We start from the raw sequence: 14,809 nt of genomic DNA, 5'->3' as shown, positions 1-14,809 counted from the left end.
TGCATTTTTGGACACATAGATAAAAGATGTGTTTGTCAATGGGGAAACTACTGAATTGAGTGGGAAATGTATCGTCAACTTGGTAAAAGGTATGGTGAAAAATATATGTATCCATAAAATCATCAATACTCACTATATTTAATGTCATTTTATTTTCTTCATACAAGATAAAAATCTGATGTCCTTAACTGGCAAAATTCTCATGACTTCTGACCTTGCACGGAGATATGGAATCAAAGATATTGATGGTAATTTTGGATTAATATTTAATCTACCACATTTAGGACAAATGTTATTTTTTATTTATATTTTTTTGTATTTCTACCTCCTAATTTCAGGGCGCAGTGTGACTGATTACACCTCCCTAAAATTCCTCCTGGCACAGTCTCCTTACCTGTCATGGCTCTCACCTGTGGTTCCATCTTTTATAAGACTGCCACGCTTTGTGTTGGCTTTGGCCAGTAGTCGCTTCTGAGTTCAGTTCATCTACTCATGTAACACTAGATTGACCCTCACACTTTTTTGTGTTTGTCAGCTCATACTATTCTCTATCATTGAATGAAGTTTTCTATGAAAGTTCCAAAATTGTAGCGCATATAGGCATACTGTGATTATTGATTTGCACCGTGTTAAAATGAAGTAGCTTCACCTGATATAAATAATTGCTGAAAAAGAAGTTTATCCTATGTTAGAAGAACAACATACATACATATTTTGAAGAGTTTAAAATGTTAAGATTTTTTGTTTTTTTTGTTTTTGTAAAAGCATATATCTTCCTGCTCCTGTCAGCAGCTTTGCACATTGTTCCAAGAGGCACAATTGTTGTTTCTCATTTTGTTTTTACATTCAGGACAAATGTTGCTGTGTTCAGGCACTTAATAAATAGTTTTTGCAAATCATTATTCAAATATTTTATCAAAATGATTAAAATGTCCACATATGAGGACATTCGTTTTATCACTTTTCTCAGAAACTACATAATGTAAAAAGATAATTCTTTGTTTTTACACTCAACAGGTCCCAATCAGCCAAAATAACAAAGAGAAATTAATAAAGGATGTCATGCAAGAGCTCGGGTTTTAGGAGGTTAAATATTATTAGGAAGGTTGTACAAAATCTCTGGTAAATTAACTTTTTACATGCAAAAAATCTTAGGCTGGTGTTTGGCCCTGATATTTTGGCCCATAGATCTAAAGCTTCACATGAATTATAAATGCTTGGTCTTGGAAAAACATCCACTAACTTTGGGGTAATTTTCTGTTCCTTTATGGTCCCATCATGTTTTGTGAGCAAACGGGCCTCGGCTATTTGAAGAGGCGGCTTCCCCGTGGGGATTGAACATTTACAGGCACCTCCATGAACCAATCTGTGATCTGCTTTCCCCAGACGGGCAACACCCACAAAGTTGAGTCATCTGGATTTTTTGGGTTTCCTGGTCCTCAGCCCCGCCTCGCCACGATCTGACCGGACGGGAGGAAACACTTGAGTTAAAAGAACAAAAGCAACCACGGACCGGCCGAAGTGTCCAAACTATTGTCATAAACAGAGCTGTATCCAGTCATTCGGGGTGTTCGTGCCTTTTGTGACAGGAAGCGGCCTATTACTCAACTCTTCAGGAAGGCGACTAACTTGTATGTTTGTATCTCAAACATAATCCGCTGAAGTAGCCTACTAATTACAGGCAAGGGTCAAACATACGGTCAGACGGTATTGTTTCCGTTGTGTTCCCTCAAACGTCGTCTCCGAAGTCAGAGTATGGAATAGCGGATCTGCTTTTGTACCAGCCTGGCTTTCTTTCAACCAAGACAGGGGTCTGTGTGGGTAAGTTTATTTTTACTTTTCTGTGTAGCTCTGTCAGGGACGAAGTGCGCCTGTGCAGAAAAGCGTTTTAGTTAGTACGCCATGGGTGTATCTGCTTTTGTTTCTGACCACAGCAATATAATTGGGATATGATTTAAATGTATTGTACCACGTTTAACTATACGACAGCGTCTGCTGATGACAATGATACGGCGCAATGTTTATGAAAAAGTTGAACAAAGGCTCAGTTGATAATATGGAAAGAGCCTTTGCTTCAGTGTTCACCGCTTGTCTTTGACTCCACGTCACTTAGGCCTAATGAAACACGAGTTTAATATCAGAGGCTTGTGGTGTGATTACGCCATTTTAATAAATTTGTGGTTAGAGTCATTTCCCTCTTGGTTATATTTACAGTACGTCTATACAATATGGTTGATATCCCTATAAGTAAAATTAAATAACACCTGTTGAGTCCCGGTTAATCCCATGCACTTATTGTTTTATAGTGCAGCCTAACCTGGATTTGAAGATTATTACATGTTGGTACATTTTTACTTCACTTTCTGTTGCAGTTTCTGGATATTCATTTTTGGACTGAAGTATTGGAGATCTCGAGCCCATCGGAGAAAGGGTGAGAAACTTGATTGCAATGAGTTTCAAACATCATACCCCCTCCCATTTACGACCAATCCCCCACACTCACACAACAAAAGTCAGCCACAACACTGGGGGAGGGGAGCTCTGGACCAGTAGTTTTGTTGGGATTCACAATCAGGGGGCAGGGAGCTTTGAACATAAGAATATAAGAACACAAGAACATAAATGTATAGCACAACACTCACCTATAACTGCTAATTTAACCAAAGATGCTAAACATTTTTTTTCTCTAGGTTAAACAACAACCATCGATATCCTAGATGGAACTCTACAGTGAAATAAAGGACAATGCTGCACAACCGGTGGATCTGAAATCCCCTTTAAAAACCAAAGGGATGGGATGTAACTTTGAAGGGAATGACAAAGCAAAACGTGATTCTCATAATAAAAGTAGCTGCGAGAAAAATACTATGGCTAGTTTCACCACTAATACTAATTCCGTTGTGTGTCTGCCACTTGTGTCTGAAGGATTAAAGTTGGTTTGGACGCAGTCTGATCAGACCAGTGAACTTGACTCTATTCCAGAACTGGTCCAGGCCTTTAATTTATTTCCATACCCGTCATCTCATGAGGTCAACGTTTTAGCCAAGGTTTGTGTCCTGCCACTGGATAAAGTGAAAGTGTGGTTCATGGTACAAAGAATTAAATATGGCATCAGCTGGTCTTCTGAAGAAATTGAAGAAACACGGCGAAAACTGTCTGTACCTGAACTTTATGAGTCATCTTCAACGCACGAGAGAGAGCTAGAGATGACTAACAAGGAGAAGAATTACAATGACACTGTTGATGTTGAGGACACCGTGGAGGAGTCATCATTACTTGCTACCCCAAAAAAGAAATCACGATGTGAGTCACCAGATTCCTATAAACCAGCAAAACATACTGCTCCCTGTTTCAGCTCCAGTCTTCCACCCCCACAAGATTCATACTATTATCGTTTACCAGCAGATAAGCAAGAACCTCAGTCAGACTCCACCCTCAACATTATAGAGACACATTCTCAACAAAATCGTCACAGCCGTTACAGAAAATCAAAATCTCAGCTTGCAGCCCTTCGCAAGAGCTTTCTAAGAGAGAACTGGCCATCAGAGGGCGAATTAAGACGTCTGCAAGAGGAAACTGGGCTGAGTCGTAATGACATACGTAAATGGTTCAGTGACAGCCGCTACCAGCTTAGAGTTGGTCGAGGAAGTTTGGCGGCTGCACAGGGCTTTTCTCACAACTCTGCTGCTGGTTTGAAATCTGATAAAATTACTCAAAATCTACAATTTGTTTCCCAAAAGCATCATGAGGCAACTGATGGCAATGATCATGAGGAACCTCAAAGCAATTCAGATTTCTTTCAAAATTTTTTGTCCCATAGCTTGGAATCCTTTAGGGACAGGCCAGAAGTGTATGATTCAGAAGAGCTTTCAAGAGATAGTGAAGACTGTATTAAAGATGAACAGGAACAGCCTTTGCAACTCACCAAGCAATGCAAGACTGAGACAGATGTCTTACAAGAACCAAGCAATTTAAAATCCTCTCCCAAATCTCCCGCCTCTGGCAGTCCACTGCCAACATTCTCACCGGTCAAACGACTTTCAAATGGCATCACCACATCAAAGAAGTCAGTCCACTCAACTAAAGCCAGCCCTTCACAAACACTTATGAATGTCTCAATGGCTGCTACGTCCCCCAGCCTCACTCCTGCTGGGCGACCACGCAAGACTAAGGAACAGTTGGACATGTTGAAGCAATACTTTTTACGCTGTCAGTGGCCCAAAAGTGAAGATTATACTGAGCTGGTTAAACTGACAGGTTTACCCCGTGCTGATGTAATTCAGTGGTTTGGGGATACACGATATGCTGTAAAAAATGGCCAGCTACGTTGGGTAAAGGGAGTACGAGACCAATTATTAGCTGAAATTAGTTCCCAGCAGAATGTTGTAAATAATGGTTCCTCACCACGGATTGGGGGCAGCCGCAAACAAAAATCTGTATCCCCTGATATCCAGCCCTTGGTAACCTATTATCATACAACAGGCTTATTACAAGAAAAAGATCTTGACTCACTTTGCAAGAAGTCAAAAATGAGCTACCAGCAGGTCCGAGACTGGTTTGCAGCTCAGGATTCATTAGACCAAACTGTTGCCATGGACACCAACTAAACATTTTTGAACAATTAACAAAACACGCCACTGTGAAGTCTTACATTGTGTGTGTATTGCCTTAAGAAAGGCACATTTCTAGTCTTCCCAATGCAGGCCTAATTCTATTATAAGCCCCCCCCCTCAGATACTTGATTTTATATATATATTTTTTGTCAAAACTGTTTTTACACTGGTTCATTATATTTTTAGATTATCAGTTACATAGTTGTATGATGTAGCAAAATAATGTAAGGCATTGCGCATTCGAACATGGATGTCAACATGTAAAGCATTTTTATTAATAGTTATGCATTAGCCATGGGTATCAGCATTAGCTCTATTCAATACATCTATTAGTGAAAGCACACTTGACTTTAAATTGATATCTTGCACTTTGAGAGCCTGCTGCTAATTATGTATTGAGAAAATAACAAGCATAGTATCAGTTCCTGTGCATGTGTTACACTGCTGTAGTTTCAACTGTATTGTTTTTGTTTATTGTATTTTCATTTGCTCAATTTAGTATTTTTTATTTGAAAAACTTTCCAAGCCTATTTGACACCAGATTGTTTGGTTTGTCTTCCTCATTTTGTATCCACAACACAAAAAAATCTGTTCACACTGTATATTTTTTATTGTTTAAATTAAACACATTTCAATTTCAAGTCTATGGGAAGAATGAATAATGGATTCAAGTGGGAGAGCCCTTTTTGGCATTAATGTTCCTGTTCAAGGCTATCTGTGTAAAAAATGTCACTGGTGAGAAGTTTGTTTTCATTTATTGCCTAGTATAGGTGAGATATTTTGTAGTCAACATAAAAACAGTTGTCTTAAAAATGGCAAACAACTTCAGCTCATTACAATAAATTATGTCAGATTTGTAATAATGTTATCAGTGTCTAGGTGACTGTACTGATAATCCACTTAAAAACTGGAACTGAAAAACCTGAGGCGTCTGAGTTCTGAAAAATGCACAGAATTCTAAGACTTAATGTTCTCAACTGAAGTAAATGTATCTTTTAAAACAAAAGTCAATTTAATTCACCTTATAGGGGTACTGAAAGATGTTGGAGTTCCTGTAAAAAACATGATTTTCAGAAAAAAATAAAATAAAAAAGATATATGACAATGTCCTCTTACTGTGTCCATGGTCCTGAAGAGAGCTATGGCTGGAAATGGGGGTTGCCGATCCAGGAGTCTGACATACAAAAATGGTTAGTCCGTTGACATATATACTATAAACTAATTGTTAGTTATTTTAATTGGAAGTCTGAGGTTGGAACTCATAACATTCAAGTGAGAAATAACTGATATCCAGTTGCCTGGAATGCAATCAGTCAATTGTTTGCCATTTGCTTTCAATGTTCAACATAGAGACAACGCCACACTATTTGTATTATTAAAAAAAAAAAAAAACAGCATGTAAGCACTTCACAGTAACTGGTGACTCAACTTGGAACATGCTTTAGCCTCAACACAGTTTAACTTTTTCGAGTCACAAATAACTGGTACATAGGCTGCAATATCAAGGTGTTCATATCAATTTACTATGCCGAAAAGGTGTATATGGAGCTTACCGTAATTCCTACACCTCTTTCTCTGGCCCATCCCTGTGACTCTGAACTTATTTGACTGAGAGAGAAGAAATCAAACCAGTTAACAGTCATGATCAGTTAAGAAATAATTCATGTTAATAAAAAGCATCAAGTACCTCATTGTTCTTAACCGAGGAGTCACTATGAGCAGAAGCAAAAACATGAAGGAAATAAATGTCAATCTGCCAACTGCAATGGGGGGTACAAATATTTTTAAACTACAGAAATTTACCTGGAGATGTGACAGCCACAGGAAGTGACACCCTTTGATTGCTAAAAATAAAAATAAAAATGGTCAAACATGGCTTCCTAAAAACATGTTTTAGAAATGTATTTTGTCTCACCCATCTGTGTGAAACTGTCCAGGGGAGACCTACAGTAAGGATACTAGATAAACTTGAGAATTCTTGGGGCACCTTTTACATTAATTTTACATTCAGTCATTTACCCTTCTCTGTGAAAGTGGCTTTTTGAGTTCTGCTGTTTCCCTTTGCAATTCAGAAAGTTGCTTTTTCAGGACAGCATTTTCTCTTTTGAGGTCAGTCAGTTGTCTATTAAGAAAAAAAATATTTTCAAAAAACACACAATTAAATATTTTCCACAAATAGCGACGTCACCTGCAGCAATGCTCAGTGACTTCCTTCACACGTATCTCTAGCTCTGCAGCTTTGCGTTTGAAGTGTATCGCTACTCTCTCCATTTGTGTTCTTTGAAAACTTGCTATCTGAATACAAAATACTTCGAATGAGTGTCCCATTTCTCCATTATTAGAGTGACTTAAGTACTAACCTGTGATATGTGTTCTTGGCGAGTTTGGATGAGCTTTACAGGGTCCTTGAAAAATACTTTTTCCTGTGGCTTCATCTAAACAGTTACGCCATGGGTATTAATTAGGCTAATATAATATTTATTATTATATCATCATCATCTACATTCAAGTTAAATTCACCTCATCTGTAATAGGTAGAAAACTGCACATGGATCTGCAAACACCACATTGTTCTGTGCAAGAAGACACAATTTATGAATTTTAAAGGTTAAAAACATTTGGGATTATGGAGCAAGGTTTCTTACTTGATGTAATGCATTTTTCACAACAGATGTGACCACAGCTGGAAACAGCATACTTTGATGCAGATCTTGTAAAACACTGGTTGCAGTGAAACCAGTCCATTTAGTTTTCCTATAACAGATCCACAGCATCACAGATGCATTGCAGCATCATAGACATATAATATGGAAAATAATTTAGCATTAAATGCATTTTTCAAATTGGTCAAAATGAATACAATATGTTAACTTTGGTTACCAAGTAATTATTGACTTGCCTTTCATTTAAATTAGGATAACCAGATGTCCCCATTTAGCGAAATGGAGAACATCGTTTGAAAATGAACAGAACTATATTTAAAAAAAAAAAAAAATACAGAGTTGCAGACTATAGAGCTCACGAAGGACCTTCGTGGATTTAGGTAGTACACACCTTAGACTATATACACATTTGGTAAACACGTGTGTCAGATTATAGTGAAAGAGGTGCTATAAACATGCTGTGCATATAAAAGTATACACTTTTATCATAACCCCCACCCCAAACCGGGTGTGAGGGAGTTTTTTAATGTAGAAACACTGTACATTTTAATATAAATATAGCCTAATAACAAGAAGCTTCTTCTAATGGATTAGCCAAACGTTTGTTACTAGCAACTAGCAAAGAAAGAAAAACGCCACTTTGAGAAAATCTTAAAAACAAACTAACTTGGTCAAAGAAACACGTTCAGTAGATAAAAATCAGACATTACCCCTCATGTAATCTTAACTTTTGAAGTTAATTGCGATTTCCTTGAGGATGTTGTAGTTCCGTGTTGCTCTGGGCCTGTGGTTGCGTCTTGTTTTGACCTTGTGATTTGCGTAATACACCAAACTCCTCTTGCCAACACAAGTGAAAACTGTTCCCCCATTTCTCTTGACTTTCTAATATGAATACACACAGCCGGACAAATAGCAGTTCTACAGCAATAATCATTCATTTTTGTGGCGTGCCCAATAAAATCAAAAGTTCTTAATTTGTAAATGCGTACTCGGTCTGTAGCTAACAACTTTCTAACTTAAACACTTTTCTCCTTGATAAAGTATAGCCCTGGTCTAGGCTCCTGGACTTTTCTGGTTCACCACTTTTTTTTAGCCTATGCAACCTTCATTCCTTCCACCATTTTAGTGGATTTTTTACTTTGTTTAACCTGGAAATCTCTGAGGGAGGTAGTAGACCTACACTACTTGAATTATTAATGCAAATGGTAAAAACTAGGTGTCCCAGGCAGGAGCAAGATGTCATACTGTTCTAAGAAACAAAGTCATTGACCACAGTGGCCTTTGTACAAAGTAAATAACATGAAAGAAATACTGGAACTTTTCAGTTTTTTAATAAAATAATGCATTTCTGGAGTTGTCTTAGAAAAGTCTCTGGATCAGAGAGGGTGTTGGTTAATGAAGGCGTACTGTTGTAAATGAATAGTAAAATGGTAAATTAAGACTTCAGTCAGTAATTGTGATTGGTCCAAGCACTGCTTCATGAACCATTTCATGATTTCCTGCAAAATAAATGAATTAAAAAACAATTGAAGTTGTAAAGTTAGAAATAATGTAGTTTTATATATACCGTATGAAGTACTTCTCCTCCTCCTTGCATTGCAACTTGATTCACAGCAGTCACAGACACTGCTATATGAGGGGTTGTCTACCAGTTCCCACCTACAATGAGTTCAAGACATCTATCACAGTGTATTGCCCACTCAGTACTGCTTTATCTGACATAGTACCAAATAGTTACCCATGGCCTTGGATATAGTTGCAGGCCTTTTTTGTCTTATCAACTCCAACAGGATCCCATGCCACAAATGTGCAATGAAGGTATACCTATCAGATACAAACTACTAAATTAGTAAAGCAACAATGACACAAAACAATATTATTGTATTTCACCTGTTCCCCAGTTGAAAACCTGAAAGCTTGGAGTAATGCGTGGATTTGTGATGATTTTTGGCGTGGTAAAAATCTTGAGCGTGAGACTTTACTGTCCACAAGACATCTGCAAATAAATACTGGAAGTAATTTTCCTGTAAAAGGAGTTGCTATTGAGTCTAGTATTGATTATAGCCAAGCATATCAGTACCCTTTATTGGTTATTATTGTGTATTTATCACCATTTGGTAATAGTTGTGGTGTGGTGGCAGCAACACATTCTTCTATAAAGATCTGCAATGGCTGGTGAGATGCCTGCTGCACACTTGCCATAATTGGGATAAGAGAGCCTAAAGGAAAACTGAAGGACTCAGCTGGCCCTGTGAAATCATCTAGAAAAAGGATTAATAGCACACATTTGAATCAGTTCAGTTTATCTAGTGACTGTTACATCCTCCATAAACTTAAACTATGCTTTTCTTATGCAAGTCACAACCATAAAGACGAAAGGTGCATTCATGCTCAAATCTTAAGACACCTACTGTTCATGAATTTAGCATGGAAAAGAAGTTCTCCTTGGCCATATGTCTCAAAAAAAGGATTATAGATCATAGGGTACCAGTCCTTCGGCCTGCACAATAGATAAGATTAAGCGGAGTCAAAATAGCACATCTTGAGGAACATTCATTTAAACCCAACAGTCCTTACCTTTGATAAACACATGTAACCGGGTGACTGAAGGGAAGAAACTGTGACTCAGATGACACATATGTAAGATTATTGTTATATTGCAGAAGATCTCCAGTGACCTAAGAACAGAAATTGTTAAAAGTATAAAATTATACTTCTTCACACACAGACTAGGCCTACCTACCATTCGCCTGAATTTACAAGCATTAAGCTCGACTTTAAAAATTGCCTGAGTGGCCATTACGCTGGTGGGAAAACAGTTACCCAGGCGATACAGTGAGGTATCTACTTGTGGTCTGGTCTCTGTCCATACCAATGAAACAAAATCCTGCTGACAGTCCAGTTTCATCTCTTTAAAATAAACAGTATTTGGTTATACTACATTGTATCTACTGTCCAAAGAGTGATTTAAATGGTTGACTTACTGTTACCTGCATACACTGAAACAAGAGTGCCAAAAGCTATAAAAAAGGAAAACTGACAAAAGGTAGCCATTGTGACTGGACAAGTGTCAATGGTTCCACTGCCTTTTTTCACTGCAGCAAAATCTAATCAAGCACAGCTTCTTCACCTGTTGTATGCCATCCAACCCAGGTGCAAGACAGCTTCACAGATTACAACTTGAGAAAGTTAGAAGGAAACATTTAGGTTTGTTATATATATATATATATATATATATATATATACACACACACACACATATATATATATACACACACATATATATATATATATATATATATATATATATTGTATATTATAATTATATTCATTCCAAAAGAGTATAGAATTACACAAAACATAATCATAGATCAGAAACATAGGTTCATTTACATCATGCAAAATGTCATACAGTATATCCATGGTGCTTTGTAATACATAAGGTTACATATTCAAATTTTAATCCGGATGGAGATGGTCATTTCTTAAAAGATCATTTTGAGGTAATAGACATAAATCCATATGGTTTGGAACAGAATTCAAACTATGAAGGAATACATTGGGGCTACTGATATTTACTTTATTTTCATGAAATCAATGTTGAAAGGCATTTTTTTATTTATTTATTTTTTATAAAAATTGAAATTCATTTTACATGTCAACCGTTCATTTTTATAGTAGCCTCTGTTAATCATTTAATAAGAATTGAAGGGAGGGTTATACAGAAATTGTTTGAAAAATCATTTGGATCTCACAAGTTCTGACCATTTTACAACTTTTGTGGGCATATTGGACTTTATCAACATCTTTAATTCACTGTCATACAACAGTAGAGATGGATCCAGTCTTTGTGTCTTGTGCTTCTTGGCCCGATTGGTCAACTATAATTACTGGTCCTACAACGGAGCGGTAACTGAGGCCTTCAGATTCTGAAACAAGAGACAGCAATTACATAAGCAAAAAGAAAAACAAAAGAATCAGAAATCTCAATTACCACTATCAATGTGTCTCCTGGATCTTGTCATGCAGTTTGAAGCACAGCAACTACAGATTGAACTCTTTTCCGGACTGTCTAAGAGCTCCCAGCTAAAAGAAAGGAGACATTACCAGCAGATCTCAGAATAGATGAGAACCATAATAAAATAATCTAATTAAATCAATGATAAATATGAAAAAAAAAAGAAAATTCTGTCAATTGTGACTAGTTACATTGTGATAAATGTTGCCAGTAGTGGTTTAATTATTCACTGATCACACAAAGGGTTAGGTTGTTCAAAATTGTGATTTAGACTCGTGAATTGTGAAAATCATTTCACGATTTAATCTCAAATGGATCTCAAATTGACCCACCACTCACACGGAGGAAAAATGTTTGAGCATAGAGCTGCAGTAAAATGAAATGCAATGAATCATGACATGACCAAAATGACACTGTTTCAGATCAGATCATAATTTCATAATGCAGCATTACCTTCCACTCTTTTTAGAATAATGGCAGGCCTTCTTTGTCCTATCCAAATGGTCTGGGTCCCAAACAACCAATTTACAATGTATGTACAACTGTGTGAAAACATAAGTTAGTTAACAATTTGAAAACTTCAATTTTGTCCTATTGACTACCTCTTTTCCCAATCCAAATCTGAACGACTGAAGATATAAGATGATTGAAGATGAGTGATATCGAGGAAGGAAGACGGAGTTTCCCTCTAGACTGTCCACAAGACATCTAAAGAGGTTAGCAAAGTTCAAAGAATAGGTCTATAAGTGATATACGTGAAAAATGGATTTTAAAAAAATTTGAGAGGGCATTTCCTACCCTTGCTTAGTAATGAGGGGGTACACTTGGCTATCACGATAAAGCTTTGGAGTTGTTGCTGCAATACACTCCTCCATAAGTAGAAGTAAAGGCTGATGGGACTTTTGATCCACTGCAGCCCATATTGGCATGAAGGAGCCAAGAGGGATAATATTACTTTCTGCAATACCCTTTAGTTCAGCTGCAAAAAAAAAAAAAAAAAAAAAAAAAGTATGTTAGTGTGTTTTTTTTCCTGTCTCAGGCAGCTCACCATTTAGAAGAGCCATGTGGAAAACCAGGCCTCCTCGAGCTTCAGAGGAACCTGCTCCAGGATTTAGGAACTGAGGAACCCAATGGTCAGGTCTAAGAGATACACATAGAAAATGTCAAGCACAAACATCGGTTTTTCCATGAAATGTTTTCACAACAACAAAAAAAGGATAAGATCCAAAAAATACTTAAGCCAAGCTGCATGATACCTTTTAGCTACACACTTTATGGTAAGCACAAAAGCTGCAGGTTTTGTCCTTGGTTGTGGCCTGAAGGCGAGTTCATTTTCAAATATAATGTATTTCCCTTTCATCTTGAAGAAAAATATAGGTTTAGTGCCAGGTTAGTGGTCTATAATGTACTTAACCCTAAACACTTTTAGATTACCCGCTTTTTAAATCTGCACTGATCAAATTGATAATTAAAGAGCACGTCTCCTTCTCCAGTGGGCAAAACATCAAAATGTGATGGTTTGCAGTTTCCAAGAAAAATGCGTGCTGCATATGGCACCAAACTAGCTTGGATTCTCCATGCAATGCTCACTGAGTCTTTTAAGCAGGATACTTTGATATCTGAAAACAGAAGACAGTTTGTGCTGCACTTCAAATATTAAGCAAGCACCCATTTCAACATGCAAAAAAATACCTTCTTTAGTCAGTGCCGCTGAAAGAACAGCTAGTATAACACCTAAATGAAGTACAGTCACCATGACTTGGAGAATTCACACTTGCCAAATGACATTCAAGAAAACTTATGTCTCATTAGGTTAATGATCCACATCTGTGTCTTCTTCCTCTTCTTTGAATTAATGATAAGTGCCGCTACCACATCTGTGTCAAACAAACACAGCCACTGCAAGTTCAGCCAGTTATTTAACTTTTGTAACTTGTGCATATGATTAAATTAAAATATATAAAACTGTTTTTGTTTGTTTGTTTTTACTTGACATAAAAACACTGTTTCTCAAGAAAAAAAGTTTGATTTTTTTTTTAATACGAATGGTTGGAATATTATTCTTTTATGGATAACATTTTCTCTGTTTGATATGCAGGTAGAAATATATAGGTATAAAAGATATCATAATATAAAATAAATACGTTACCAAAAATTGGGTAAGCGAGTTAGGCGGAACTTTTGTTTGACGGCTTCGCTTCGGGCGGGAATATTGTTTGAGCTGCACAGGAAGTGAACTCAACCGGCCAAGCAGATCATCCACTGTTTTGTTATCACACATTTATATGCTTTTAGAACCTATAGACTTAATTCAAGATGTTAATTAAAGTTAAGGTAAGTGAGTATCTTGGTTACCCTTTCTCCATACACGAGGCATGTCTTTGGTTATCGTGTGTACAGTAATTTGCTTGCTAACAATGGTCGATCAAAACATGACTTCATATTCTACAATTCTGAACGCCTCATTTTTGTTTTTCAAGATTTTCTCTAATGTCTTGAGTAACTCATATTCACCAATATCCACTCGGTTTTGTAGAAGCTTACCTTCTTGTTCGTATTGGGGAGCGGTATAGTGGGGTGTCTCACTGACCTGACAACATGATTATGTGTGTGTTTCAGACTCTCACTGGAAAGGAAATTGAGATTGACATAGAGCCAACAGATAAGGTCGGGACGTGTGAATGTATACTTTATTTTACTATAAGCAGAAAAGTGTGATTTTTGGATTTATTTTATTTAGGTGGAACGAATTAAAGAAAGGGTGGAGGAAAAGGAAGGAATCCCACCTCAACAACAAAGACTCATTTACAGTGGAAAACAGATGTATGCACGGTAATAGTATTTGCTTACTTAACAAATGTGTGATAATTTTAACATTGTTTGTCTTTAGGAACGATGAAAAGACCGCGGCAGACTATAAGATCCAAGGTGGCTCGGTGCTCCATCTCGTGTTGGCATTGAGGGGAGGAGTGTACAGGCCTTGCTTACCCACATCTATGTCCTGAGTTACTGTCTTCACTAGCAAAAAAGCCTGTACATTGCAAGTCATTTTGCAACACAAAGATCTGGAAATGATGCACTCCTGGTCCAAAACCATACAATGTCACCCATAAACATGGACATACTAATTCTTTATACATTTTTTGTAACCTACATTCTTAATTTGAAACAGTCATGCAGGAAGGCAACATGCAGAACAAATCTAAGAAAACTGTGCTTTTGCTCGTGAATAAATGGTTGAGTTGGAAAAAGTCTCTTTCAATTAACACATTTAAAACCAACACATTTAAGTCAAAACGGGAAGTTTATTAGAAAACAACAATCGATCTACGCTAGTAACACATTGCCCCTGGGTTCAAAATAATGTACACTAGTATGTAGATTGGACAAAATTATTTTTGAGCTATGTCAGCAACTTCTGTGAATAATAAAAATGGAACATTCTCGACTGATGTAAATGGTTTCTTTACTAAAACAGAAAAGTTCTTTACCCTGTCATGTCCCACATAAAATAC

At 37.0% G+C, this 14,809-nt stretch overlaps 6 protein-coding genes across 8 annotated transcripts in view; 3 read left to right on the top strand and 3 right to left on the bottom strand.

Moving 5' to 3' along the window:
- Positions 1 to 14,809, top strand: part of dhrs1 (dehydrogenase/reductase (SDR family) member 1) — a 142,757-nt gene that overhangs the window by 3,309 nt on the left and 124,639 nt on the right. Inside the window, exons 7-9 of one of the 2 annotated variants that reach the window (XM_055228299.1) lie at positions 20 to 89; positions 168 to 248; positions 339 to 486. In XM_055228299.1, the coding sequence (XP_055084274.1) occupies positions 20 to 89; positions 168 to 248; positions 339 to 475 (288 nt within the window). In that variant the 3' untranslated portion in view covers positions 476 to 486. Of the gene's footprint in view, positions 1 to 19; positions 90 to 167; positions 249 to 338; positions 677 to 14,809 lie in introns of those variants that run through there. The other variant, XM_033982753.2, reaches the window with a different exon arrangement.
- homeza (homeobox and leucine zipper encoding a) lies at positions 1,420 to 5,254 on the top strand. Its single transcript, XM_033982751.2, has 3 exons — positions 1,420 to 1,821; positions 2,373 to 2,431; positions 2,691 to 5,254. Exon 3 carries the CDS (start codon positions 2,718 to 2,720, stop codon positions 4,605 to 4,607), a length of 1,890 nt encoding a protein of 629 aa, XP_033838642.1. The 5' UTR covers positions 1,420 to 1,821; positions 2,373 to 2,431; positions 2,691 to 2,717; the 3' UTR covers positions 4,608 to 5,254.
- On the bottom strand, positions 5,450 to 7,358 carry LOC117385467 (RING finger protein 212B-like). The gene is made up of 12 exons (XM_055228255.1): positions 7,259 to 7,358; positions 7,134 to 7,186; positions 6,974 to 7,048; positions 6,802 to 6,908; positions 6,633 to 6,735; positions 6,529 to 6,557; positions 6,417 to 6,493; positions 6,301 to 6,325; positions 6,167 to 6,221; positions 5,730 to 5,787; positions 5,635 to 5,665; positions 5,450 to 5,551 (listed from the first exon to the last, which is right to left on the bottom strand). The coding sequence occupies exons 1-12, from the start codon at positions 7,356 to 7,358 to the stop codon at positions 5,482 to 5,484; spliced, it is 783 nt and encodes a 260-aa protein (XP_055084230.1). The 3' UTR covers positions 5,450 to 5,481.
- LOC117384787 (zona pellucida sperm-binding protein 3-like) lies at positions 8,589 to 10,404 on the bottom strand. 2 transcript variants are annotated; one of them, XM_033981939.2, is made up of 9 exons: positions 10,267 to 10,404; positions 10,020 to 10,186; positions 9,854 to 9,954; positions 9,688 to 9,776; positions 9,357 to 9,537; positions 9,167 to 9,272; positions 9,015 to 9,100; positions 8,844 to 8,935; positions 8,589 to 8,775 (listed from the first exon to the last, which is right to left on the bottom strand). In XM_033981939.2, the coding sequence occupies exons 1-9, from the start codon at positions 10,328 to 10,330 to the stop codon at positions 8,720 to 8,722; spliced, it is 942 nt and encodes a 313-aa protein (XP_033837830.1). In that variant the 5' UTR covers positions 10,331 to 10,404; the 3' UTR covers positions 8,589 to 8,719. The 2 variants fall into 2 exon arrangements, with proteins under 2 accessions (XP_033837830.1, XP_055084273.1); XM_055228298.1 differs by having other exon boundaries at positions 10,261 to 10,403.
- On the bottom strand, positions 11,072 to 13,171 carry zp3f.2 (zona pellucida glycoprotein 3f, tandem duplicate 2). Its single transcript, XM_033981938.2, has 9 exons — positions 12,987 to 13,171; positions 12,729 to 12,913; positions 12,551 to 12,654; positions 12,343 to 12,434; positions 12,093 to 12,273; positions 11,897 to 12,002; positions 11,748 to 11,836; positions 11,271 to 11,362; positions 11,072 to 11,205 (listed from the first exon to the last, which is right to left on the bottom strand). Exons 1-9 carry the CDS (start codon positions 13,048 to 13,050, stop codon positions 11,096 to 11,098), a joined length of 1,023 nt encoding a protein of 340 aa, XP_033837829.1. The 5' UTR covers positions 13,051 to 13,171; the 3' UTR covers positions 11,072 to 11,095.
- On the top strand, positions 13,479 to 14,742 carry nedd8l (NEDD8 ubiquitin like modifier, like). The gene is made up of 4 exons (XM_033982756.2): positions 13,479 to 13,628; positions 13,914 to 13,961; positions 14,035 to 14,117; positions 14,185 to 14,742. The coding sequence occupies exons 1-4, from the start codon at positions 13,611 to 13,613 to the stop codon at positions 14,297 to 14,299; spliced, it is 264 nt and encodes an 87-aa protein (XP_033838647.1). The 5' UTR covers positions 13,479 to 13,610; the 3' UTR covers positions 14,300 to 14,742.

Source organism: Periophthalmus magnuspinnatus, chromosome 17, assembly GCF_009829125.3.
Source record: "Periophthalmus magnuspinnatus isolate fPerMag1 chromosome 17, fPerMag1.2.pri, whole genome shotgun sequence".
In the NCBI taxonomy this organism is placed as follows: domain Eukaryota; kingdom Metazoa; phylum Chordata; class Actinopteri; order Gobiiformes; family Gobiidae; genus Periophthalmus; species Periophthalmus magnuspinnatus.
The sequence above is the reverse complement of the archived record's forward strand: the minus strand, read 5'-3'. Positions and strand labels throughout refer to the sequence as shown.

What these genes read in the sequence shown, in the direction of transcription:
- homeza (XM_033982751.2), top strand. Translation starts at nt 2,718, where the DNA reads ATGGAACTCTACAGTGAAATAAAGGACAATGCTGCACAACCGGTGGAT.
- LOC117385467 (XM_055228255.1), bottom strand. Translation starts at nt 7,358, where the DNA reads ATGGACTGGTTTCACTGCAACCAGTGTTTTACAAGATCTGCATCAAAG. An exon ending in TGAAAAATGCATTACATCAA is followed by an intron (nt 7,187 to 7,258) that starts GTAAGAAACCTT and finishes CTTCTTGCACAG; the next exon opens with AACAATGTGGTGTTTGCAGA. An exon ending in CCTCGGTTAAGAACAATGAG is followed by an intron (nt 6,222 to 6,300) that starts GTACTTGATGCT and finishes CTTCTCTCTCAG; the next exon opens with TCAAATAAGTTCAGAGTCAC.
- LOC117384787 (XM_055228298.1), bottom strand. Translation starts at nt 10,330, where the DNA reads ATGGCTACCTTTTGTCAGTTTTCCTTTTTTATAGCTTTTGGCACTCTT. An exon ending in CCATGCTAAATTCATGAACA is followed by an intron (nt 9,538 to 9,687) that starts GTAGGTGTCTTA and finishes TCCTTTTTCTAG; the next exon opens with ATGATTTCACAGGGCCAGCT. An exon ending in GAGGAGAAGTACTTCATACG is followed by an intron (nt 8,776 to 8,843) that starts GTATATATAAAA and finishes TTTATTTTGCAG; the next exon opens with GAAATCATGAAATGGTTCAT.
- zp3f.2 (XM_033981938.2), bottom strand. Translation starts at nt 13,050, where the DNA reads ATGGTGACTGTACTTCATTTAGGTGTTATACTAGCTGTTCTTTCAGCG. An exon ending in AGCGGCACTGACTAAAGAAG is followed by an intron (nt 12,914 to 12,986) that starts GTATTTTTTTGC and finishes TTCTGTTTTCAG; the next exon opens with ATATCAAAGTATCCTGCTTA. An exon ending in GATTTGGATTGGGAAAAGAG is followed by an intron (nt 11,837 to 11,896) that starts GTAGTCAATAGG and finishes GTTTTCACACAG; the next exon opens with TTGTACATACATTGTAAATT.
- nedd8l (XM_033982756.2), top strand. An exon ending in ACATAGAGCCAACAGATAAG is followed by an intron (nt 13,962 to 14,034) that starts GTCGGGACGTGT and finishes TATTTTATTTAG; the next exon opens with GTGGAACGAATTAAAGAAAG. An exon ending in ATTTACAGTGGAAAACAGAT is followed by an intron (nt 14,118 to 14,184) that starts GTATGCACGGTA and finishes GTTTGTCTTTAG; the next exon opens with GAACGATGAAAAGACCGCGG.